This window comes from Anguilla rostrata, chromosome 9 (genome assembly GCF_018555375.3).
Source record: "Anguilla rostrata isolate EN2019 chromosome 9, ASM1855537v3, whole genome shotgun sequence".
Lineage (NCBI taxonomy): Eukaryota > Metazoa > Chordata > Actinopteri > Anguilliformes > Anguillidae > Anguilla > Anguilla rostrata.
The window spans coordinates 46,688,788-46,714,383 of NC_057941.1; the positions used below are offsets into that span (position 1 = coordinate 46,688,788).

Below are 25,596 nucleotides of genomic sequence, written 5' to 3' on the forward strand. Positions count from 1 at the left end.
GCTATTCGAGGCCGGGCGCTTGTTTCCAAATGTGTTGTAGCATCTGCACTAACAAGCAATGAACGATGCAAGACCTACACGTTCAGTTTGCCTATTTGATGTAAGTTTCATGCAAATATACAATAATCAAGCACATGCAATAACGGTATCACTATTAAGCACCTGCAGCACGCAATGGGAATTAAAATAAAATAATTAACCTGGATGGCAATCGTTTGCTGATGACTTGAAATCAACAGCATGTTTTGTCTTAGCTACCAAAACCGGGAACGCAAGCAAGAGCTTTAAATAGCCCCGCATTTGGCTCCGTCGTCGTGTGGGCATGGGGAATCAGTGCCTGTTAGAATATAGTCAAATACATGAAATTAGTGAGTAACTGATGCAACCGTTTTATGACCTGAGAATACCTGCAAAAGTGGATATTCTGGGGGTTGGTATAAGGCCATACGTAGAAGACTACCTTATATGAACCGTAAGCTATATTCCCAATAATGTCAGTTTTCCAATAGGCAGCTAATTCTGTTAATGTGTGTACTGTCTTGGTTCTTGCTCGGCATAGTGAATTTTTATTAGTGTTTCATCCAAGTGATGTTACTCGCTGGGAACGTTGTTTACACAGGTCTGGAACTGTTGCCCATAGAAATCAGGTGAATACATTTGTGTTCACCTAGTCTACCGTAAATCACTCTAGATAAGAGCGTCTGCTAAATTAATAGTCTTCAACCGGTAGAAGGTTGACATCGTGACCAGTAGCGCTGGCCATCTACTTCAGTCTACAGCTGTACCAGCTGACGTCGTTCTTGAAAGCGTTTGAGTATCACGTCAATCAATTTAAAACAAGTTCTGCGGTTACAAATTTGCTGCAGTATCGTATCGGTCAGGTAGTAACATTTATTAGTAACTCTGGTTGGGCATTTATAGCTGAAAGTAAACGAATTGCTTTATATCTTTCACGACATTTGATTTTTGATTAATTATTAGACTTCGTCAGCTGACGATATGGGGGAGGGTTTAAAGACAGAAGGAAGCCATCTTGGGGTTTCTGTATAGCCAACAAAATAGGGAAAATACCAGAGATACAACCAAAATTGTACTGATTATCTCAACCATCCGAGGTAAGTTCACAACTGTTTTGTAAATTTCACCTTCGGTTCCCTATGCATGTTTTTGCAGGCCAGTATGTCCCGACATTTTAAATTATTATTTTTTAACTGGTACGCTTAACACACTGACGCTTCTGGCTAGCAAGCCAGTGTTAGCTCGCTTTAGTCTTACCTATTTTCTAATGTTTCCATTGGACTAATTAAGATCTTGTGTTTTTAACACGTGTCATTATAATTTGCTTACCTAGCCATGTGTTACAAGTTTTAAGCATGAGGTAAGATTGGCTATCTAGTTTGAGTCGGCAGTATTTGGCCGGCTATATCCAGCTACATGGCTATCGAGTTATCTTGCTAAACATAGCAATGGCCCGGTTTTACCAATAGGATGTTTGGCTAGTCAGCTAGTGTTAGTTTAGTTCCGTCGTGACATGTCATGATTTAATTTTCATTTGAGTGTATGGTCGGGTAACTTGAAACATTTTGTTTTAATGAAGGGTCGAAATAACATTAGGTTTCCAGGTTAACGTGCTATTCGGGACATGCTAACGTAACGTCGTTAGCTTGCCCACATTACGCTATGATGTCCAACTTGCCTGACGTTAGGTAACTAAGTTACCGGTAGTTTTCAGTTGGTTTGCTACAGTAACGTACTCCGCAATGTACCCAAGTAAATTAATTTACCACCTTACCAGTAACATAATAGCTGGCTAATTTACTTGTGTTTTTGCTTAGTCTAGTCTATTAGGTTACTAGTGGACTGGCCGTTTGCTGCTTGGCATAAATGCAAATATTTGGCGAATTTAGCTAGTTAGTAGACCTAAGCTTTTAAACATTTATAACTAGACCAGTTAACACTGCGGCCTTTCGGTTATGGCAACTTTCGAGTTGTGAACAAATTATAACCTACTAGTCAATAACGGCTGGTCGTATTCGCCTAGCTAGTTGCCAAATTGGCTAGAGAAGTAGGTATAGCTGTCTAGACTAGCGCTGTTTGTTTACTTGTGGTCAGTAATGGTGACGTTAGCAGTTTGAAGTTAAAAGCAGCTTGGGGAAGGCGCTAGATGTACGGCAATCTTGGCATGCATTTAAACGAACTTTGTGGCGTTTTGTTTACTGTATGTTTATCAGTTTAACTGAAAATAGTTGTTCTGAGCGGCCGCCCTTTAAACATAGCGGGATTGTGATAATTTACCCGATGGTCCCATTAAGCTATAATGAGGAGGGGGTGGTAAAGGTTTATTCCCGCTTTAGCTTGTTCGTTTTAACTTTGACTCATGTTGAAATATCTGCAGGTTCTCCGCTTTATGCATATCGTTTAGGACATTGAGGTGTAGCTATCCGATTTGGTTTACAGAAATGATTTCTTATTCCGCGGCAGGGCGGCAGTGTGGAGTTGTGGTCAGAGAGTTGGACTTAAACATCCGAATCCCACGAGCAGCACTACGTTTTACCCTTGACCAAGGTACTTAATGTTAACCTTAATGCTCAAAGCACGCACACACACACCCACACGAGAGGGAGACTGTTGGCAACCACTTGGATCGTCTTGTATGTAGATTAATGTCATGTGTTAATCCCAATGTCCTCTATAACAAGGGAACTCTGATGCATTAATTATTTTTTCTCCCCAGGAGGAAAAACATCAATCTGGAAGATGATTAGGATGAAGAAACGGGTGGATTTTAGAACATGCAATATTAAATGACTGTTGCGAGACAGCCCCGGGCCACTTAAGACCATACCTGTACGAATGAGGAAAGCAGGACAGGCTGTACCCCCTCGACTTTTTCCTGCATTGCAGCACTGACTCATTTGCTGAGCGACACTCGGAATAATATTCCTCGAAGGAGTTTTTAAGTCTCAGCAGAAGTGGCTTGAGAAAATATAAAGCTGTTGACGTTGCACACTTGGGCTTGCTGCCTCGGACGCTGTGGAACCTATCGAGGAAGACTTCTTTTTTTTTTTTTTTTTTTTTTTCTTTCTTGCAAACGGATTTCCCTGCAAAACTTTTGGGGGTAGGGGCGTTTTGTTTTCCACTGGATTGGGGGGGTTAAAAAATTAAGGAGGGGAGGCGGGAGAAAAGGGGAAAAAAATAAAAAGAAAAGGATTAATTATAATAGACTTGGCACAGCCATGAGCACCGCTAGAACGGAGAACCCAGTGATCCTGGGCCTGTCCAATCAGAACGGGCAGCTCCGGGGGTCGGTGAAGCCGGCCGTGGGCCCCGGCGGGGGAGTGGGCGGCCCCGCCCTGCAGCAGGCGAGCCAGGCCAATGTCGAACAGCCCCAGACCGGCCAGTCACGCCGCAAATAAAAACGCAGCTCCCAGACCATGGCCAGCCACCGCCAAAAGTGAGTCCTCTACTCCCACCCACTCTGGCCAGCCCACCGACAAACCTGACATTCCTCTAAACGTTCCACCTGACATTCCTCCCAACGTTCCACCTGACGTTCCTCCAAACATTCATGGTCCTCCAAACATTCCATCCGACATTCCTTCCGACATTCCACCCAACATTCCACCCGACATTTCACCTGACAATTTGGAGGTTTCTGCATTCTTTTGCTGCCAGAACCCTTTCCATGTTTTATAGGCTCGTTTACTTGCTTTTGACACTTCAGAATGTAGTTCATAATTGACCGACAGTTTTTCACCCTTCTGCTCAAACTCTTCTCGACTCGGTTATTCAGCTCTTTGCTGTCTTCCTGGTTATTTCTGAAACGGCAACGTTGTGGCAAGACCATGCTAAAAGGAGCAGCAACCCCACAACAGCTGTCCGGGAAGTGCGTTCTCAGAATCGCTCATTTGTAAACCTTAATTAGGTGATCGCTCACTAGTGTACATATGCCGCTGTTGAAGTCCAGAAAATGAGTCTTCGTGTGAAATAAAATTTGTGGACCGTAGACTTTGGGATGAAGATGGTGAATAGTGCTTTACTGAATGCACAGATTTTGTAGGTATCGGTCACTCGTGGTTTGGTTCACCTTTGCCTGTTTGGGCATCAGCATCAAGCAGTTGAGGGCTGTGGGCTGCTAACTAAAATTCCATGGCTTCACTTCTCTGCAGACCTGGGTCAAATGCATTTTCACAAATGCGGAAGTTTTTACATAATCACCGCATTTTGGTTGTACGTGTGTTGTAACAGGATTGTCAGCTAAATCGTGTGTATTGATTGAGTTTACTACTATATCAGTTTTGGGTTGTTCTAGCAAAATTTGTGACGTTGCCAAATATCGAACAGTTGCCTCAAGAATTGGAATTGTATCCTATTGTAGTGAATCCTGAGGTTTACACCCCTGGAGAAGTAATTTCTGATTTTACAACTCAAGAGTTAAAGCATTTCCAGTGTACTTAATGTTTAATTCTAACCTGGGATGCTTATATAACTGGTTATATGGCTGTGCATTGGTGTCAGCTATGCAAGTGGCTGGTACTGAATCATGTAAACCAGTGTTTGTTTGTTTATTTATTTTTATTTATTTATTTTCCCCCCTGCACACTCAGGCCTGGTGATGACTGGAAGAAGAATTTAAAACTTCCTCCAAAAGACATGAGAATGAGGACTTCGGTAAGATTTTTATGCTCTTTAAAAATTAACATGGTCAAACGTGCGCCTTTTGAGTGACCTGCAAGCTGTAGGCTACATTGACGTGACGTTGGAAATAATTTGTGAACCCCGCTTAAGGTCATTAAACTTGATAAACATGCAAAGCGTTACAGAGAATTGTGGTTACATGATCTTCTGAGGAAAGCTGAAATGGTGCTTGCACATTTTTCTCGCGTTCTCAAATGTGTTCTGAGTTGCATCCCTGGCGGCTGGTGTTTTCAGGATGTGACCGCAACCAAGGGCAACGAGTTTGAGGATTACTGCCTGAAACGCGAGCTGCTGATGGGCATCTTCGAGATGGGCTGGGAGAAGCCGTCACCCATCCAGGTCAGTGTGCCTGTTTTTCATGGTCCTGCTCTGTGTAGACATGAGGTCGCCAAGGGATTGGGGGGGGAGGAGTTTAGTCTGGTTGATATCCCCCGCCCTATCACACGAGAGCTCTGACCCAGCGAGCACTTAGTCCTCGCGAGTCCATTTTGAAGATGTGCAATCAATGATTCTCATTCGCAATGCTGCTGGCTACCATCATCTTCGGGCAGCCCGGTTTAATCTGCTCCTGAAACTCAATACGATTCCATTTTAGCTCGCAACGCTGCAACTCGGCCGAGAGCAATTAGAGTAGCGCGGCGGTCTCCCGCGCGCATGTTCCGTTTGAGTAACCGGTTGGTGAATTGACCCTCCGCGCGCGTGCTAACGATAGCTGCTCGTGTGGCGTGTGTGTCCCCCCCCCCCCCCGTGCAGGAGGAGAGCATTCCCATCGCACTGTCCGGGAGGGATATTCTGGCCCGGGCGAAGAACGGGACTGGCAAGAGCGGCGCCTACCTCATACCCTTACTTGAACGCATCGACCTGAAGAAGGACTATATACAAGGTGAGAAGCCGTTGCCGTTCAGCTTTGTTAGCGGGGCTGCTGGGAAATTGAGGAAATTAGTATAATTTAAGTAAGTCATGCAGATTGTGTGTTTGTAGTAAGTCTCTTGGTGAGCATTGTGGCGTTGTTGGCGTGGGGTAACCTCACCTTCTCCTCCGTTCTATGTGCCAGCTCTGGTCATCGTGCCCACCAGGGAACTGGCTCTCCAGGTGAGCCAGATCTGCATCCAGGTCAGCAAACACATGGGCGGGGTCAAAGTCATGGCGACCACGGGGGGCACCAACCTCCGCGATGACATCATGAGGCTCGACGAGACGGGTGAGTTTGGCCTCACGCGCACGCTGGCATTTCCTGTAACGTCAGCTTACCAAAATACCATGTGATGGTAGGCCGGAGTTTATATTTGACAGGAAGTGCTGGAGGTTCGAGTAGTCCTGTTTCCCCGTTACACATGTGCCTTTAGCCGTGTCACTGCTGTATGCTAACCGCTCATCTGCTGGGTGAGCTATGTGAATAGCTGGGCTTAAGGAGTTGAGCAAAGCTAATAAGTGTAATGGCCCTGGTAACGATTTTGAATGCGGTGGGTGATCTGGCCTCATGGATAATGTTATTGTTTTTGTTTCAGTGCACGTAATAATTGCCACCCCTGGGAGGATTTTGGACCTCATCAAAAAGGGCGTGGCCAAAGTGAACCACATTCAGATGATTGTATTGGATGAGGTGAGTGAAACCCGGGTGCATTTTCTTGTTCAGTATTGCTGGGAGCTTTCAGCTGTGTGACCACCACGCCTTGTTTTAACCCCCCCCCCCCCCTTTGCTGAGCAGGCAGACAAGCTGCTGTCCCAGGACTTTGTGCAGATGATGGAGGAGACGTTGAGCACCATGCCCAAATACAGGCAGATCCTCCTCTACTCGGCCACCTTCCCCCTCAGCGTGCAGAAGTTCATGGTACGTTCCCCCGCCAGACCGACCACAGTCACCGGTAAAGGAAAAACTTGTCTTTTTTATTTCCGTTTTTTTAGATAAGAAATGAAGAGGGAATTTTTTTTGTTTTGGCTGAGTTGCTCTTTGGAGCAAGGGTCTCTAAGTGTCAAAGCATGACGAAGAATAACGAAAGCCAAAGTAGTCCTTGTTATGAATGTTAAATCTTTTGTGAAGTGGTTTTGCTCTGTTTTCCTACCTAAAAGTAACCCTGAGCAGCTCATCTATTACATTACATTTATTTGGCAGATCGTCTCTTTCCAGAGAATTCTTTAGGCTAGTGTTACAGAGCCTCGGCCTACACAAGATGCCTGGGGCTGCACTGCTCGGGGAATCAAAGCGAGCGAACGGGCATCCCTGCTGTTTGTTTCTCTCCTACGCGAGCGCGTGCGGGCGGATCACATGGGCCCTAATGGGCTTACTCCTGCGGCGAGGTCGAAGCTGTCGGGAAGCGGTCCAAAGGATGAGCTAACGCTAATGCTAGCGCTCTCCCTCCCTCCCTCCCTCTCTCTCTCTCCCCTGCAGAACGCCCATCTGCAGAAACCCTACGAGATTAACCTGATGGAGGAGCTCACTCTGAAGGGGGTGACCCAGTATTACGCCTACGTGACCGAGAGACAGAAGGTCCACTGCCTTAACACGCTCTTCTCCCGGGTGAGTGAAGCCGCGGGCCGCGGGGGCCCCAGAGCCGGGCGGTTTCTGTATAAGTTTTCTGTAAAAACTGCGCTCGGTTGGATGGCGGCCATCTTGGCTGCTTTTCCATCACGCCCCATTAGACCGTTACCTGTGAGCCCTGTGTAAACAGGTGCATGCTTTCTGTTGCGCCGCCCATAATGGAAGGCAGATGTCCCTGGTTTCTCACAAGCAACTGTCCTCCCTGTACCTGTTTGTCCTGCATGTTTCCAACCATTTCCTGTTCAAACAAGGGATTTTAAACTCTAGTCCTGGAAGTCCAGTAGCTGCTGGTTATTGTGGGTTCTGTTCAGTTTGCAGCCAATTCTAGGCCTTGGAAACAAGATTCATGTCCTCTATCCAGTCATCGACTTAAGCCAATCGCTAAGGAGTGCTGAAATGGATATTTAGACACTACAGATTTTGTTTGTGATCTGTGAGTGAAACCCTAGTTTTTTTTCCCCCCTCTTCTGTTCATTGTCCGCTCCAGCTCCAGATTAACCAGTCCATAATCTTCTGCAACTCGTCCCAACGCGTGGAGCTGCTGGCCAAGAAGATCTCCCAGCTGGGCTACTCCTGCTTCTACATCCACGCCAAGATGCGACAGGTCAGACCGAGGCCCCGCCTCCGCCCCGGAACCGGCTTTGATCATTGGCTGTCTGGGTAGACCCATCCAGACCGAGTGCTTTGTTTATGGGTTTTGTTTGTTTTTTGTTTTGTTTAATTGGTTTCCAGGAGCATCGTAACCGCGTGTTCCACGACTTCAGAAACGGCCTCTGCAGGAACCTCGTCAGCACCGGTACGCCTGATTTTGTTTTTCGTTTCGGGGAAAAGCTCCTCCGCCCCGCAGGCGCGAAACGCCTCAGGGTGGAGTAAAACGAGCTAACACAGTCAAACCGTCGCATAACGAGGAAGGAAAAGAGCATTGCGTGCGTGTCGCGTTGTAATTAGTCAAGCGAGTCCCGCGCCACCATGACGCTACCGAGAGAGGTGACTCCGCCTGCCTGTGTGTTTTTGTCTCTGTGCAGACCTCTTCACCAGAGGCATCGACATACAAGCTGTGAACGTGGTGATCAACTTCGACTTCCCCAGGCTGGCCGAGACGTACCTCCACCGCATCGGCCGATCAGGTACGCGGCCTCCCCGCGCTGATCTCCCGCCCTTTCAGCTAGCGCGTCGCGCGCCGTCCGCCATTTCCATGGCACCTCCAGAGTAATCCACTGAATTTAAATGTTTTTTTTTTTGTTTTAAATGGGTTGGAGAGCGGAGCCAGTAATTGGTTTCCAGGCTTTTCGATGCGATAACCGTTTAATGCTTCAGAACCTTTGAGCCTCAGATGGTCTTCCGCTGCCAGGATTGGCTGCCTGGCGTGTTACTATAAGTGCGTGTTGCGCGTATTAAAGTGTGAGTGTTCCATTCGCTTGACTCACGCGTCACTGTTAGGCAGCGGTGAGATTACTGTAATTAAGCTCTGTTGGCATTTGGGTTTCTCCGCTCCCACGCCCACCCACCCATACACAGAGCTCTCCTCCCCCACCCCCCCCTCCCCCATACACACAGCTCTCTGCTCCCCCCTCCCCCCCCCTCACCCATGCACAGAGCTCTCTCCTCCCTCACCCCCCCCCCCACCCATACGCTGAGCTCTTTCCTTCCAACCTCCTGTTCTGTTTTCCTCCTCCTGAAATCATTCTGTCCTCCTTTCATGTTTTCCTTTGGCCCTGCTGTAATGGCAATTGTTCATTTGATTTTCACTTTGGGCTCCTTTTATTGCCATTATATATATATTTTATTATTCTCCTCCCCTTGATTTTGGTTCTTTGGTTGGTCATTGTTTTTTGCTCTTGATATTGTTATGGCTCCTTGATTTTTTTTGGCCACGCTGCTTTCCATCTTTCATTTGGCCTTGGTGTTCTCCGTCCTCTTGCTTTTATTTGGTGTCCTGTCATTTGCGTGTCCCCGCCCCCCTCCTCGGTCCCTAACCCGGTCTCCCCCCGTGCTCTCTCCCAGGACGTTTCGGTCACCTGGGCCTGGCCATCAACCTGATCACCTACGACGACCGCTTCAACCTGAAGGGCATCGAGGAGCAGCTGGGCACCGAGATCAAGCCCATCCCCGGCAGCATCGACAAGAGCCTGTACGTGGCCGAGTACCACAGCGAGAGCGGGGAGGAGGCCAAGCTGTGAGCGCGCCCGCAGGTGAGGTGAAATGAGCGGTTCGTGCTTGAGGACGTACCAAATTGTCAGAATTCAGAGCAGTTCTGCTAAGAAGAGTGGGCTAAAATTCCACCAGAGTGACAGAGTGAAAGGCTGATGTGAAATGAGAAATTGAAGCCTTTGGTCATGGTTATTTCTGCTAAAGCTGATGAGTTTAAAGGGGCCATTTCTTCTTCACATGAGTGATATGGGTGTCTTTAGAAACAATTGTTTTGTGTGTGCTCTGCTTCCCTTTCTTCTAATATTTTGTTTATAGAGATTTGAAACCATTCAGCGTGCCCCATGCAATAATTTAGGAAATCAGGAAAGGGGCAAATACTTACTCACTGCACTGTATGGGCGTGTCTGTATGACGCGATCACATGTGGAACGTTTCTCCATTGGCTGTACGGCTGATCTTTGCCTTTCCTTTCTTTTCAGGTCATCAGTCAGAATATTCCCGTCCCCTCCTCCCTGTATGTTCAGTGTCTCCCCCCCCGTCCCACCTCACCTTTCATGTCTGGAAGACTTTATTTTTGAAATGTGTACTTTTCATCTGTTACTCCCCACCTACCTTTGGAGTGTGTGTGTGTGTGTGTGTGTGTTTGTCTGTGTGTGTGTGTATGCGTGCTCGTGCGTTTGTATGTCTGCATGTGCGTGTGTGAGCAGGACGTAGTGCGAGACCACAGCTCTTGTGAGTCCACGTGAAAATAGGTGGACACTGCTGCACTACCATCTCCACAGGATATAGACACTCACGGGGGCGGGGCTGACTTGGGAGAGAACACACCCCCACGTCTTGCTGCCCCACCCATTCCCCCTCCCCCTTCATTTGCACCTACCTGTCCCCAGTGAGCCACCCTTCCGCCCCCCCCCTCGCTTCCCCTCCTCTTACCCTCTTCTCTGTGGATTTCATTTAAGGCTTTTTGCTATTTGTATCAAGTGCCTTAAGAAGCAGTTGACCTTGTTCAAAGTAATAACTCTCTTTTAGTTTCATCTGATCTGTCCCATTCACATCACTGGTTTCCAGGAATCAGTTTTTTTTTTTTTGCCCCCCACCCCCTTTGCTCCACCCGTCATTTAAAAAGACATAGGTCCACGTATAGGTTTGTGTAAGAGAGAAGTACCAGAGGTGTTGAAATGGTAGCACACACACAAACCAGCACGGATGGGCCTGGCTGGTGCGCAGCAACGCTCCAGCTCCGAAGTCAGCAAAGACTTGCGTCGCTCGCCCCCGGTTTCGGAAGCGACTGGACGCCCTTTTTCCTCTTCCTGTCCCGTCAAGGAGCGCTCGCTTTTAAAGGACGCAGACTCTCACCTCCTCTCATCGAAACGCGAAGAAGAAACTTCAACAGAACTTTTGGGAGCTGTGTCTCTCCGACTCAGAGGAAACATTTGGAGGAGAGGAGGGGGGGAGATCAGTATTTTGTCCCCTTTGTCATCTTATTTTAATTTTTTATTTTCAATCACCACCCCTGTCTGTCCTACGTGTGCCGTAGACTGCTGTTATTTGGCACGATGTAAACTTTGTACATACTTTGTTTCATTTTTAAAGATTCTTTTAAACAAGCGTCAGGAGGCTGGTTATCGTAATGACAGTGATGTGTTCTGGCAGCCCCTGGGAGGGTTAAGATTCTAGTCAACACTGTGGAGGGAATGTAGCAAAATTTTCAATTTTGCGATCATGATATTTTTAGTTTGTTTCCACCCCAGTGAAAACTGAAAGCTTTGGCAGTATTCCACTTTGAATACTGCACTTTAAGTCCAAGTGCAGTTTAATGGACTCTCTTATTTATTACTGATGGAAAAACAATGGACTGGATTAAGGTTTGCCCGTAGCTCATAAAACCGCGATGCTAATATAGCGGGGGGAAAACTCGCGCTATTGGTGCCACTGAAAGAGTTTGGTTTCTTTAGAAATTTGATGAGCGCATTTATCGTGGAACCTGTAACCCCCCCCTCTTTCTCATAACCAGTGTTCGCTCGACGTCTTAACCCTCAGAGGTGGCTGTCAAGTGAAGCCTAATTATATATGTAAACTGCGAGGACGAGAATTTTCTTTGAATTATCCAGCCTTTGCTTGTGTGTCTGACTTGCGAGGCGCGGGCCAGTATCTCCGCCTGTTATGAAGTACAAACCGAAGGACGCGCGGCCCGCGAGACGGAAGGAAGGGCCTCTAAACCGGCGCGCTTAGCGCCGTTAGCACGTCGTAGCGCAGCTCGTTTAGCGACGGGTGGGGAATTAGCGGCGCGCTACCGAACCGCGAAGCGCTTCGACAAAGCCCCGAGTCAGCGGCTCCCGAGTTCTCGCCCCAACCAGAGCTGGCAAACGGACGGGAGCTCGCTTTTTTCTTTTTTTTTTTTTCTTTCTTCTCTTCCCCTGGTCCCGTGAGAAAATGGCGTCTCGGCCTTCGCCCGTGGCTTAAACGCCGCCTCCCGACGGCGCGGAAGGGAGCGCCGTCTTCGGTGCGTCGTAAGTCGGCTGGCTTTTAATTTTAACCAGTTTACAGACGGCGCTGCACATAAAAGAAGAAAAAAAATCTACATAGCGTTAGCAGCCGGAGCTGCTCTCGAGTGCAGACTTGAGTAACGGGGGTTTGGGCGATTATTGCTGGCTGCACTGCTGCCCCTGCATTTGGGTCAGCTGGAGGGGGGGGGGGTGGGAGGGGCAGAGGAATGTTTTTGGGTGGGGTGGGTTGGGGTACTGAAGGAGGGTTTTATTTTATTTTTTTATTGTATTCTGTTTGCAATGAGTTTTGGGGGCGGGGCTGATAACCAAAAGGGGAGGAGCCTGTTTCTCCTGAGAGATTTCGGAGGGATCGAGAGTGTGGGAGGCCCAGCAGGTGAGCGACTGTTGTAAATATGTGGCTATTACGCAATGTTTTGAAAATGACTTTCAGAAGGAATGGAGGGTCTTGGGATTTAAATGAAAAAGTCGGGATGGTACAGCTGGGACGTCTCTGCTTCTCCGATCCCTCTGGAGGGGGGTGGGTGGGTTGGGGTGGGCTAGGGGTTGGTGTGAGGGTGGGTTGGGGTGGGCTAGGGGTTGGTGGGAGGGTGGGTGAGGGTGGGTTGGGCTGGGATTGGGAGCGGTTATATTGCGGTATTACTATTCTCTCCACCTTAACTGGCCAGTGGCCACTTGCTCTACGGCTGTGTGGTTGGCTTGGTTTTTTGGGTGGAGCCCCTGAACAAATTAACTGGGTAAGATGCTCCTTTTAGGTTTTTGTTTTTTTTGGTTCTCTTTTGGTTGGTTCACTGAGGGTTGTTTTGAAGTGGTTATTCTGAGCAGCCCTCTGCTACGGTGTCGTATAAATCGGTAAAAGTTTGGTTCAGCAGCTTGTACTCCTAGCTTTGAGTCGTTAAACGAGAAGGTGAAGGTTGAGTCCTTGGTGTGGGCTGCTCGTGTAATCACCGACCCCACCCTCAGTGAACCATGCAGACCTCTCTTCCTCCTGCTGTGTTCAGTGGCCCTAGTACATATATACACACACACACGCACTTGTAAGTGGGGGAATTGTGGGGGTGGGGGTGGGATAAATTGGGGAATTGTGTGGTTCACAGGAGGCAGAACGGAGGTCGACACTACAGGCAGATTGGCAGTTGCCTGTTTTTTATTTTTTATTTTAAATACCCCCCACAGTGTAAATGGGAACACTGTGCTCCTTCCTGTGTAAATGGGAAGCAGGAAGCATCGTCCTCATTTGGGGAACATGACCGTCGTCTGTATATCGTGGAAGGAGCTGAAGCGGTCTCCATTTCTGTGGGAGAGTTCTTTTTTTTTTTTTTCAATTTTGAAGAATGAGATGGGGAGCATCTTACACTTTATTAGTGTTAAAAATTCGGCTTTGAGCCTGACATGAGCTTTTATAGATACATCTCATTCTTTATTTATTTTGGGGGGTGGGGGGTTATGGGATATCTGCCTCGATGCATTCATGTCCAGACTGCAGTTATTGTATGGAGAGTACCGTTAAGACCTTAAGCTGAGTCTCAAACCTCTGATGTTGATGCATCGGATTTTTCTTTATTTTTTGGGAGATTGGAGCAGTGGACTTTAATCTGAATACACCTGGGTGTGCATCCACTGCACAATCTGGCATTGGGAAACAAACACCTAAAAAAAAAAAAAAAAATGATGCCCATAAAAGATTTGGGAAGATTTTTTGTTTGAAATGTGGCAATTTGGTGTTATCTGTTAACAGAAGAAAATGTCTAAAAACAAGCAAAAGGGCAAGTTTGTTTCAATTTAACTTGACATTCAAACCAAAATTAAGGTGAGGCTTACTCCTCACAGATTTTTATTTTAAGATCTGTTTTTTCTTTTCTTTTTTGAATTGGCTGTTTTTTAGTGACGCTTATTAAGAAATGGGTTTGTAAGTGCAATGGTTTCTATCTGAAGTGACTGGAAGTTTGTATGGAAATAAAGCTCACTAGAATTCTACCTTGTGGTTCTTTTTTTTGGTTTCTGGTGGAGCCAACATGGTTTGAGCTTTCATTTTGTGAGCGACTTGTTTACAACTAAATGGGAACTGTTTTGTTTTAAAATTCACTAGTTGATGTTATTTGAGGTCATTAGGGGGGAAATGTGTTGTTCCACTTAAGGATAAAACTTGGATGAGGTTAAAAATGAAAAGTTCAGTGAAGGAATGTTCTGTTTACAACTTCCCAATGATGTACATAATCCTGTTTCTGAAGTACAACTTCCTGATATCACTACCCCCTCATCATGCATCATGACCTCATCAGTGGAGGGGAAAATTGATTGGTTCCTGAGTTGGTGATTGGCACACATTAGCTCCACCCATTCTTTGGTTAATAAAGCAGGAGAGGGGGTTTCACCATGAGGGGGCTGTAATACCGCCAGATATTGGACACTAAAAGTGTCTTAAGAACAATTGCATACGCCACCGGAATTTGCACAGAAGCCCTGCCTTGCATAATTTCCATTTCAGCATCCAAACTTTGTCCCGCGTGTACAATCGCAGGGACTCTCCAGCAGGTGGCAGCGTGTAGTAAGGATACATCACCGCGGTCGCATGCGCTTCCCTCTCCCTGCCTTCTTGTATATAACTGTGGCAGAGGTGGAGCCGCAGTAGCCGTTAGCCACCCTGCTTTTAAAGGGCCCATTAAAGAGTTGGTGGCTGTGTCTAACGGCGGACTGGGCAGTGCCCGCCTCCCCCCCCCCTGCCAGGGGGTACATGGCTGGCGCAGGATGCTGTGCCGAAGCAGACCGGCTCTGTTGCAGGGCACAGTGCCTTTGCGTCTGTAATTAGCAGTCGGGTGCGGAGTTTCTATTCTGGGAAGACCCCTGATACTCCTGGGACCATCTGAATGCACGAATAAAATAAAGGCAATTACACTGAAGTGCACTTACCCATTTAGACCATCTCCAATTTTCAGATTGTATGCTGCACGTACGCTAACTTTTATTCCGGTTCCTTCCATTTGGACTCCTATTTCTTCCTAAGCTCTCTCCCTCTGTATCAGGTTTATGTGTGGTCAGACCATAGAATTAAGTTAGCATTTTGCCCTTGAGTTAGTCCTTTGATTAATCTGAACTCAGAAAACTCAACATCCAGATCAAGCCATCCAGATCATGTTAAGGGTCAAAAAATTATTTTTGTGCTTCCAATTTTGTTCTGAGTGTTGATGACAATAGATGGTTCTTTAAAAAAATGTCTAAAAGCTTTGTGTATAAATTAATTATTTTAACCCAAGTCTGGCAGACATTGAGAATGTCCTTTTTCTTTACATTTAAGGTTTCATTTTTGAAAAGAACAGTAGGAATGTCAGTGTGTCACTGGTAAGAAACAACGTGGAATCGAACAAGGAAATTTCTTATCGGTGCAGCAATGTAGATAATGGATGAGAAGGATTATAAATGGGTGGAGAGCTTTCGTTCCCATTATTCTTTTTAAGGTTGACCTGTCACATGCAGGTTCAGTAAAGACAGCCCTCCAGCAGAGTGGGGTGCACTCCAGTCCCAAACCGATCATTTTGGGGAGTTTAGAGGTGCCTTTTAACCGGCTGACCAATACCTTGAGCAAAATGGTGGATTAAGAGTTCCTGTTTTCGAGCCTGTTGGATTTCCAGATGACTCAACTGCTTTGGCAGCCGTCAGTCAGCCTGGTGCCGCCTTGCACTCAATTTGCTGCACTGATTGGCTGCTTGATTGGCTGGCTGTCCATCACTGCAGCTGGGAGGTAGAGTCGCACCAATCAAGAGGTCCGGAAATGCCTCTGCTAGCTAGAGCTGGTCTGTGACTGGCTCTTGAAGGTGAGAGCAGGTTCTCAAGTTTTGACATGCATCATTAGTGCATAGAAGAGGTGTTGAGCACACCTGTGGGATCGAGGTTATCACGGCAGCCATTGCAGAACAGCAGTGGTGTGCAATATTATGAACGTATCGGGAGCAATTCCCCATGCGGGCTTGCTAACTAAATGCACTCCCACTTTGAGTTTACTGTGAATGAAATCACAGCAGTGCAATCTGCAACGGTATTCAAAGAAACATGAAATACGCTGAAAATGTATTATACATTTTTATTTATTTTATTTCATTCAGTGTCAGTCAGTGACCTGTATTTGATGGCCAAACCACTCTTTCCCATCATGTAAAATGAATGAATGAACAAATAAAACTAAATATGGGAAAATGAAATTCCTTGGGCACTCCACTAAACTTTGCAGTGTAGTAATTTAAATGTTTATCTGGAGATTCCCTTACCAGAGGTGATTTGCAGCTTATTGAGAGTAAAATATACGATCTAAATGGTATTACTTTATTTTAGCACTACTACCAAGGCATGGATTACATTTAGAGACTAACGTGCCTGTCTCAGTGTGTACAAATCTAAAGCACTCCTCATTTTAAGAGCAGATTGGTATCAGGTTAACCCAGGTACAGACAAATACAATCTTATATAACAATACGTTCATCTTTCAAATTCATTTATCAACCTTCTCCCAACTACTCTCCACTATATCTAGTGAACGAAAAATGGAAACGCTAATGTGCAGTCAGTTTATAGGCTGTTTTGCTACCTTGTGCGGCCAGTGTAACGTGTATGCACGGCGGCATCGACGAGCTTTTGGAATTCGACAGGCGCAATACAAGACCACTCTTCCATGAGAAACGCTGCTTTGTTGATTTAAGTGGAAAATGGCACCTCGTACATCATTCTAGAATATTCCATAAATAGCCTATTGAGTTCATCTGGTGACTGAGGAAACAGATTATACCAGGGTTTGGGTCAATTTTATTTTATTTCAGTCAATTCAAGACATGAAAGTCACTTTATCAATTGAAAAAATATACACATTACGCAATTTTCAACGCATGAACTGAATTTCAGTTCATCTTAACTGACTAAATTAAAATGGCATTCCTCCAACTCTTCGTGACGTAATATCAACGTCGAACAACGAGCAATTACTCTGTGGACAGAGGGACATTGTCATATTGACAGACACACTTATGTTCAGACAAAAATGCTTAAGTGCTACTTTTAGCCTAGAACCTCAAGTAAATTCATGTATGGTAAAACGTAGGAACTGGATTTCAAATAAATAAATAATTACTGATTCTAAATACAATATAATTGCAGCTAGAATCCATAATTGCCATTTGCCACGCCCAACTTGATTGTGGCGAAAACCCGGAAGTAATGTACATAATATAAGGCCTTGCTACAACGCCGCGCACAACTAGAAAGCTAAAAGCCTCATAGTGGACAGACAAGATAGAATGTACAATGACTTGTGGACACGAAGGACCGCAGCTTTGCCATTTTGATTCTACTACGCATCCATGCAACCTGGAGGACAATTAACGGGGATCGGCGCGATGTGGTCTGTTGGATAACTACCCGTCTTGGTAAGTCACAGTACAGCTGACACTACGCGTGGTAGTGAATATAAGCTTACTCTCATCTGCACTACAGGTGAAGTTATTTCACAGACCAAGTTTTTTTTATTTATTTAACGTTGTGTATGTTTTTATTTCACTGTATCTAACGTCCACAAACAACTATCTAGCTTACATGGCATTGATCATCGCCGCTACAAAGCAGTAAAGCAAATTTTGAATCAGTGTGAAGAGAGTACCTTTTTGGTATTCTCATAGCTAGTGGGCTGTCAGGTTGTTACTCCTATTGAGTCAGTGATTTTTAATGTGCATAATGTTTTGTAGGTTGAATGGCTAGTTTGCCAATGATCAATTTTCACTATCTGTACATCAGTCTGCAAAGGAGTTTAAAAAAAAAAAATTAGAACCTAATGAATGCAAAATAGAATTGCGAGCCTTCATTTCTGTGTATGAGTGCCTGCCGGTATGAGTATGGTAGAGCTCACGACTGCGGCCAGACTGTGAAACACTGGTAACAAATGACTTCCTTGTTACATAATATATTTTTTATTTCATATATATCTAATGTATTAATTTAAGACAGAAGGAAGTTGTAAGCCCAGCGAAAGAAGATATGCAGCTAAAATAATATTTGAAGTCTACAACATAAATTAGTGCACAACTTGCTTTATGAATGACAAAAAAAAAAAAAACTTTTTTCAGTTTCATTGAGGGTTTTAATATGATGTTTATGAAAGGCATTTGAGTCCACTTGTGTGTCTACATCAGACCACAGCAGGAAGCTTGGTCATCTTCAACAGTCATTGAAGTCAAATAACCCCGTAACCCAAGCAAAACAGGATGAGTTCCATGCACATTCACTCTACACTTGATTAGTAACCACTTTGATAACTGATACAAATAGTCCCCGGAGTCCAATTATTTCAAAAGGGTGCTTTGCCCCGGCTGCATCAAGGGAATGAGTGGCACTCATTAGAGTGCAAACCTATGCCCCTCTGAAATGTTGTCATAGTAGCCCTAAAATCTTATCAGTTTTCCTTCATTATACCAAAGACAGCCATTTCTCCAAGCTTCAAAAGCATCCATTGCTTTTCCTGCTTACCTTGTTCAGTCACACACACACACACACACACACACACACACACAGAGGTGAACACATAAGCTCTATACCTAAGTAGACACAAAGATGATGAAAATAAACTGATTTTACAGATTCCACATGTCTACTGTTTGGTAATAGCTTCTTTTCAAAAGGGCTCACTGTGTCGGAAATAACAATGCAGATAAACCCTAAAAATTGAGCTTTTTGATGGAGGTTTAACAGTGTGGCTAAAGAATAGTCTGAAGTCTTGTGCAAGGTGAAAATGCATTGCTATTGGCTGTTTCCATTAGCGGTATGTGAGTGTGCTCTAAATGGTCCGTGTGCAAATTAAGACGAGCTTAATTTGAATTTCAGTGTCAGTGTCGGCTTCCTGTCATTCCCGCGATGAGCGGAGTGCATTTGCATGCCTTCATCTGCCTCTAATTGCATGGAACGGGCCATTTTAATCACAGTCTCTTTAAATCCATTTTGATAGTTTTTTTTTATCATACACCAACACTGCCCGGGTTAATAGGCAAAATGCAATTTATGTGCTCTTATTGTTTCTGTTGTGCGCCATGAATTTTGAGAGAGAATCTGATGAAGATTAGTCTTGACCAAGATGAGGGCATTCTGTTTATGTGGCATCTGGAAAGGAAAAGTTCTGCTAGGTTTTAGTCTGTGTTTATGCTATAGGCCATTGGCCTCAGTCACCACTCCCATTGGTGCCCGCCTACGCAGGGTTCTGATTCATCTGGAATAGCTGACCATGTGGTTAATTAGCAAGGCACATCCGTGGAGGCCAGGCAGATAAGACGCCTCACATTGGAGTGGCACAGTGGACCTGGTCAGGCTCAGGGTTCGAATTGCTCTCTGGCTCTGTTTTTTTGGGGTGAGGGGGGGGTCTGTGTTGGGGACCAGGGGTTTCAGGTCTCTCTTCGGGGGGGCTGAGCTCCCCCTGGCTCCCCCCGTAATTCAAACCCTGGTCAGGCTCACAGTAGGCTACTGTAGGTAATGAGCCTGACAAGTGAGGCTAGGTAAACATGAACCCTAGCTCTGCTAGGAATGGTATCATACATATGGACATAGGCAATGATACCGCATGTTGTATGTTTATATTAATTTCCTAAATGGCCACACTGTGCTCTTGCTTGCATTGTTTAACGCTATATTACACTTACACGGCTTTAGGCAACAACATTTATGTTTTAGCACTTTATTTGAGGGCACGGCCATGAAGTTCGATCTGAGATTCAACCCTTCCGGCTACTTTTATTCACAAATAGCCTATTTGTCTGTCTTGGTGAGCGGGTTTGAGGCCAGAGAGCCGCTCAAAGAGATGGCTGGGGGAAATGACAAAGAAGAGGCGAACCCCGGAGTCACGGGCACAGAAAATGACTTCACGGAGATGGGAAAACTCGCGGGGGGAAGACGAGGTAAATTAGCCGCTCTCCGGAGAAGCCCAGAGCGGGAAAAGGATCCCCCGGTTCATTAATCCTTCCCTCCGCTGACTCCCCGCCTTTTCGCGACTCCGCCTCATAAACCCGGCTCGTCGCCTTCAGGAACCCCCCCCCCCGGCCCGCCGGCGCAGACGCGCCCTCCGCGCCGTGGCTAATCCCGCCCCCCTGCGCCCGGAGCCGCGCGGCTAATCGCTTCAGATCGGGCGAGAGGCGCGGACGCGGGACCAGAAATGGCGAGCGCATCCCGGTGCCGCCGGAGACGGGCCGGCCGAGCCGTGTGCGCTCCCCGCATCATTTCACAAACGCCCGGCTCGGGGAACGGACCGCTGGCGAGATCAGCCGTTTGGATCTATTCGTTTTCGCTGGTATCATACATTATAAAGTTTTTTTTTTTTTTTTTCTTCCCCCCTGTCATTCGTCTGCAGAAACGTTTCCCCTGCCTTTTATTATATAATCAGCGGGGTCAGATATGGATATCGTTTTTGCCTCCAGAGGATTGGGTGTCCTGGGACTGTACAATTCCGGTTTAACCATTTCCCTCACGCTGCTTTCTCTAGGACCGACTCCTTTTAAAAATGAGTCATAATGCCCAAACATTTCCTGTGAGGCCTAAGCACACGTGTACACACACCATTGAGGTGTTCTTTGCATATTCATGTGTTATTTAACCCTTTAAGGTGTAGGATCACACATGTGGTTAGATTGTTCTTAATTGAACATTCTAATGCTGATGTAGCAATTGCTGCTAGTGACTGAAAGTGCAATGGAGTTCTAGAACACTGACTTAGCATTTTGAAAGAGCATACTAAAGCGCCTATTCTCAAAGGGTTAATTTTCTGTCGCTGGTGGGAGGTAGGATGACACTGTGGTGATCCAGACCTGGGTGTTGTGACCATTAAAAATTTTTGAATTTATTCCTCCGGATCAAAGGGCCAAGAGGAAATTGGTGGTGGGTCACTTTTGGCCCCGAGGTCACTAATTGAACAACCCTGATGCAGGTCTATGTATGTCTGTCTGTTTGTCTGTCTGTATGTCATCAGCCAATACTGTATTATAATATACAGTACAATATTCAATACTAAATGCATAGAATTTTTGTGTAGCTCAAGTTCAAGTTCTGCTGCCTTTGCATTGCATTTAATTTACAAGTTGATGGACTGAAGTTACTGATGCACAATTATAAATAAATATGAAAGACATCCTTTCTCAATGAAGACTCAAACTCAGATAGCCTCATAAATGTTATATGGTGGTGCTATAGTAGAAAAATCTCTATCTAGCTCCATCTTACACACTCACTCCTATGAACAAAGGCACAGAGACGCGATGCTATAACTTGCTGTAACCATGGAAACAGGAGTTCATGCTTGGGTCTGAAGTAACATGTTTCTTCTACAATATGGCATTAAGTCTGAATGATTGAGTTTGGCTTGGTATGGACTCTCTTTGCTATGTAAATATTGAAAATATTTGCGAGCATGATGTATGTTTGATGTGGTTCATAGTATCCATCTGTGTGATGTTACAGATTTGATACATAGCTAAACTGAAATGGCTTTCATATAGGATTCCTAGGACCATTAACATAGTAAAATCCACATTTAAGTGGTGACACAGGAGGGACGATATCTAAAGAAATGAGGTACAGCAGCTACAGTAGTCATATAAGATTAATGTTGGGAACTGTACTGGGGCAGTTTCAGAAAATGGTTTGTAAACGGCTGCCAAACTGCTATTTTGCAGGTGACAAACCAGACATGATGACATGATGATGATGATGTTGCTGATTATGGTAATAATAATAATAATAATAATAATTATTAATAATAATAACAATAATAATAATAATAACAATAATAATGATAATCATTATTATTATTAGTATTATTGTAATAATTGTTTCTTTTTTCTTTGTACGTTTGCTTGTAATCCAAGCAAATCGACAGTAAATTAATTTGGATTTAACTAGCATGTCAGTGGTGCCAGACCCCTGGACGGGTAAGGGTGTATCCCATGATTTTTCAATAAAATGCTACGCAGTAGTAATCCACACGGGGGCAGTAATGCTCTCTGTGAGATTCTTCTCTTCTCTTCTAGTGATGCCTTTATGTTACCAATATGTTCCAGTGAGACTGTAGCAATAACGATGCGAGAGACATCAAACTTGCCCGGCCTCACTTTCCTACTTTGATTTATGCATTCGGTGACCCTTGAGAGATGTGCATGAACTAACTCCCAGAATATGAATAAACATTGAGTGGTTCTCGCTGTGTATACCCTCGGACCATTGTGGATCACATTAGTGTTTTTCTTTCAGCCCATAACAGATTGCTGTCTTGGATGTCAAGGTCCTGAGGAGGACCAGAGATCAAACTAATCGCCTCATGCCTCAAAATAATATAACCTGTGGTTATTGCAGTAGTGTGGCTATTCTGTGAAGGCATGCTCTTGCTTTGGAAAAAACCTTTGAAAAACAGAGCACATTTTCAAGGAATATCCCCGTAGTATTGGTGATGCTTTAAGCAGACAGACTTTGCATTGTCACTGGCTCTCATCATAGTGCTGTCAGATTTTAGACCACTTGGGCCACTCAAATGCTCTGTTTAATGCAGTGACTATTCGCCCATCAAATGCACCGTATTGGGGAAAATAAATGTAATTGAACATGGGTGAGGTAGGAGGGCTATCAGTAGACATTAGGTCACATACGCAGTTGAGTATCTGCATTGCATGACCAGCAGCACACATTCCATCTTAGTTTTTTTTTTCTCATCTAGACTTTTGTATTATCTAAGGGTTCAATCTCTGCGTAGTGCACATTCAAAATCAATAACGGCAGTCAGGAAAACCGCGGGTGGCTCTGGCGGATGTGTGGTCGTGAACTCGGATTGACCCTGCCCGCACAGTCCGCGACCTTCGCCGCGGCGTACAGACGCGCCCGTCAACCACGCGAGGAGGAGGAGGAGGAGGAGGAGGATGAGACGAAGCAGGTAGGGAGAGAGAGAGAGAGAGAGAGAGAAGGAAAGAGCGGGAGGGTGAGAGAGAAGGGAGGAGGAAAGAACCTGTGAGGGAGAGAGAGCAGATGGAGGACGAGGAACATTCTTCACGGCAGTGATGACGCGGGAGGCCAGATTGGAGCCATAGTTTAGTCTCTGAGAGGGAAGGTGGGACTTCGAGGGCATGGCAGTGTACATTAGAAAGGGGAGGGGGGAGGAGACCTCCATCTGTGATATTAATTGTTCCTAGCCCGGTCGGGGAACGTTCCCACGGAATCGTCCGGAAGACGCATGGCTGTGGATGTGGCTGTGAGGTGTGAATCATGTGGCCAGGTGGGGAGGGACACGTAGGACCATACGGAGCTGGCGTCTGAAGGACCGCGGGGGGGGGGGGGGGAGTGAGAGAGAGACAGAGGAGTGAGGAGGTGAAGAGGAGAGCACGTTAGGACTCTGTGCAGTGCGTAACACGGCAAAGCCTGTGTGGTGTCCGTTACGACTCTGGGCATTCTCTTCCCATCCATAAAACAATTATATTTAAAAGCAGGTTTCTCTATTGACAAAAAGGCGTTCTCAGTTGTTGTGCTGTAGCTAATTAAATTTAGTAAAGAAAATGTGTGACTGCATATGTTACAATCCAAAAATATGTTACCATCCAAAAATAGTCCAGAATTGTGTTCCAAAGTATTCTGCATACATTGGAAACAAAATTCACTAACTGTCATTATTTTCTCCTAATGTATTTGTGTTTATTCATGTTCATTCATAAAATGAAAACATATACATATATAATAAAAGCATGCACTGTGTGAAATATAGTACTTTCTTTGCTGACAAATGTTCGTTTTGTGTGAGGACAACGTTGGGCATAATCCATCAAATCTCACAAAAAATCTGCCGCAAGGTGCAATTTTCAGTGTTCTTGGACTTCCATAATTCTATTGCTGTAGGCCGGTGCCACAGGTGAGTGCCGTTATTGGTGACACAGGTTATATATGGCGGAACAAACGGTGGCTGGAAGACCAGGCCGTGGGCATACCTGGAGGAGGGGTCAAAAGGACTGGACAGACCTGGACACCGCGACACATCGAGAGTACCACAGCGCCTCCACATGGCATCCTTGGGTCAGGTCACCGCAACACAGGATCTTGGATGAGCCCTGGCCATGAACTGCGACACGTTGATTATAAAGAGCAGGTCAAGCTGGTTGTTCTGATGGATGAAAGATAATAAATTTGTTAAGCACTGCTCATTCGAGAGTTTTGGACAGAAATGGTGAAAGCGATGTAGGTCGATAGTTCTTGACATCAGAGGGGTCTAAGGTAGGTTTCTTGAGTGGGGGTAACATGAGCCATCTTGAAGACAGAGGGAACATAGCCACAGGTGTGGAAGTCATTAACGATGTGGAACAGGTAAGGAAGGAGCTCACTGGATATATAGTGGAGTACCGCTGATGGAATGGGGTCTAGCAGACAGGTGGTTGCACAATGAGTTGTCATGAGTTGGAGTATATCCGTGTCCTCCAGTATCTTGAAGGAGGTCAGTGTAGCGGTGGGTTTGTTCTGGGGAGTAGGAGGACATCACTGGATCAGCAAAGGAGTTCCGGATACTACCCACCTTCCCCTCAAAGTAGGGCAGAAAGTCATCTTCAGAAAGGGCAGGGGGAGAGGGTATGGAGTGGGAATGAACAAGGGAGAGAAGGTGGAGAAGAGTTTTTGTGGCTTAGACACACATGCATTGATCTTACACTGGAAAAAAAAAAGTCTTAGCTAATGTGGTAGCAGATGTGAAGGCTGCCAGGAAAGTGTTGTATGAGGTCAGGTCATTGGTAGCCTGCAGCAAGATTCTGCTGGAGCAGAGTGATTCTGCCTGCCATGAGCATGAGGGGGTGATTATCGTGCTGGTTTGGAGACAAGAGGACAAAGAGAGTCAAGAGACTGAGAGAGGCATGAGTTAAAGGTAGAGGTAACAAGGTCAACAGGCAGGTTAGAGAAAGAAGCAAGAAGAAGAAGTCTAGAGAGAGCAATGGAGATGAGGGAGGAGTGTGAGAGTGCTGAGATTTCTCCTTACAGTTACAGCGGATGAGTTGTTAGATGAGTTGTGAGAGAGTGAGTAGGAGAGCGAGAAGGAAACAAAAAAGTGAGTAGGATAAATTTGCATTTTTTTCATTCCTACAACAAAATCCAAATCCTTACGCTGCTTTCAAATCCTCACCTATCCTCACTAATTTTGATTAAGGAGACTGTGAATGACTGGCTAAGACATTTGTGGACAAATATTTTTTTGGGAGTGTGAGAGAATCTCTTCCCCCACGATTGGATACAACAGGCTATTGGCCTTGGAGGTCAGAACCCTCTCAGTTGGAGTTTTCACTTGTAAGCGAATATAAAAGTAAACCTGTTCAACAGGAGCGTTGTGTACGTCCATTTATTCGTGGATTACGGCTTGCTGAGTTGTTTTAAATGCCATTCTGCCGCAAGTAGGAATGATGGTCGTGGATGCTACACAATGCAGAAATAATTCCATTGTTAAAGCCGCAGGATTGAAATTCTCCCGGCATGATTTGGATCAGGGCAACCCAACCCTGTTTTTTGAGCTCTGCCATCCCGAAGGTCTCCATTTCAACCCTAATTTGGCAGACCTTATTCTGCTAATTAGCAGCTCAACGAGATCTCTAGCTGTTGAATGAGGTGTGCTTTGTTAGGGTTGGAATGAAAACCTACAGGATGGTAGATCTCAGGGTTCGGAAGCCCTAATATGGAATATTT

The 25,596-nt window shown here is 45.5% G+C and overlaps 1 protein-coding gene and 2 long non-coding RNA genes across 3 annotated transcripts; all 3 read left to right on the forward strand.

The window, feature by feature from the left end:
• The first annotated feature begins 503 nt into the window (after nt 1-503).
• Nucleotides 504-3,002, forward strand: LOC135263988 (uncharacterized). Its single transcript, XR_010332572.1, has 3 exons — nt 504-1,115; nt 2,482-2,565; nt 2,735-3,002. It is a non-coding gene; the product is annotated as an uncharacterized LOC135263988 (long non-coding RNA).
• A 1,561-nt stretch (nt 3,003-4,563) lies between these two features.
• Nucleotides 4,564-11,546, forward strand: LOC135263987 (probable ATP-dependent RNA helicase ddx6). Its single transcript, XM_064352532.1, has 12 exons — nt 4,564-4,671; nt 4,933-5,037; nt 5,452-5,581; nt 5,753-5,899; nt 6,207-6,301; nt 6,407-6,529; nt 7,088-7,216; nt 7,725-7,841; nt 7,970-8,033; nt 8,263-8,364; nt 9,242-9,429; nt 9,868-11,546. Exons 1-11 carry the CDS (start codon nt 4,654-4,656, stop codon nt 9,415-9,417), a joined length of 1,206 nt encoding a protein of 401 aa, XP_064208602.1. The 5' UTR covers nt 4,564-4,653; the 3' UTR covers nt 9,418-9,429; nt 9,868-11,546.
• A 5,494-nt stretch (nt 11,547-17,040) lies between these two features.
• Nucleotides 17,041-24,080, forward strand: LOC135263989 (uncharacterized). Its single transcript, XR_010332573.1, has 2 exons — nt 17,041-17,303; nt 23,817-24,080. It is a non-coding gene; the product is annotated as an uncharacterized LOC135263989 (long non-coding RNA).
• Nucleotides 24,081-25,596: the final 1,516 nt, after the last annotated feature.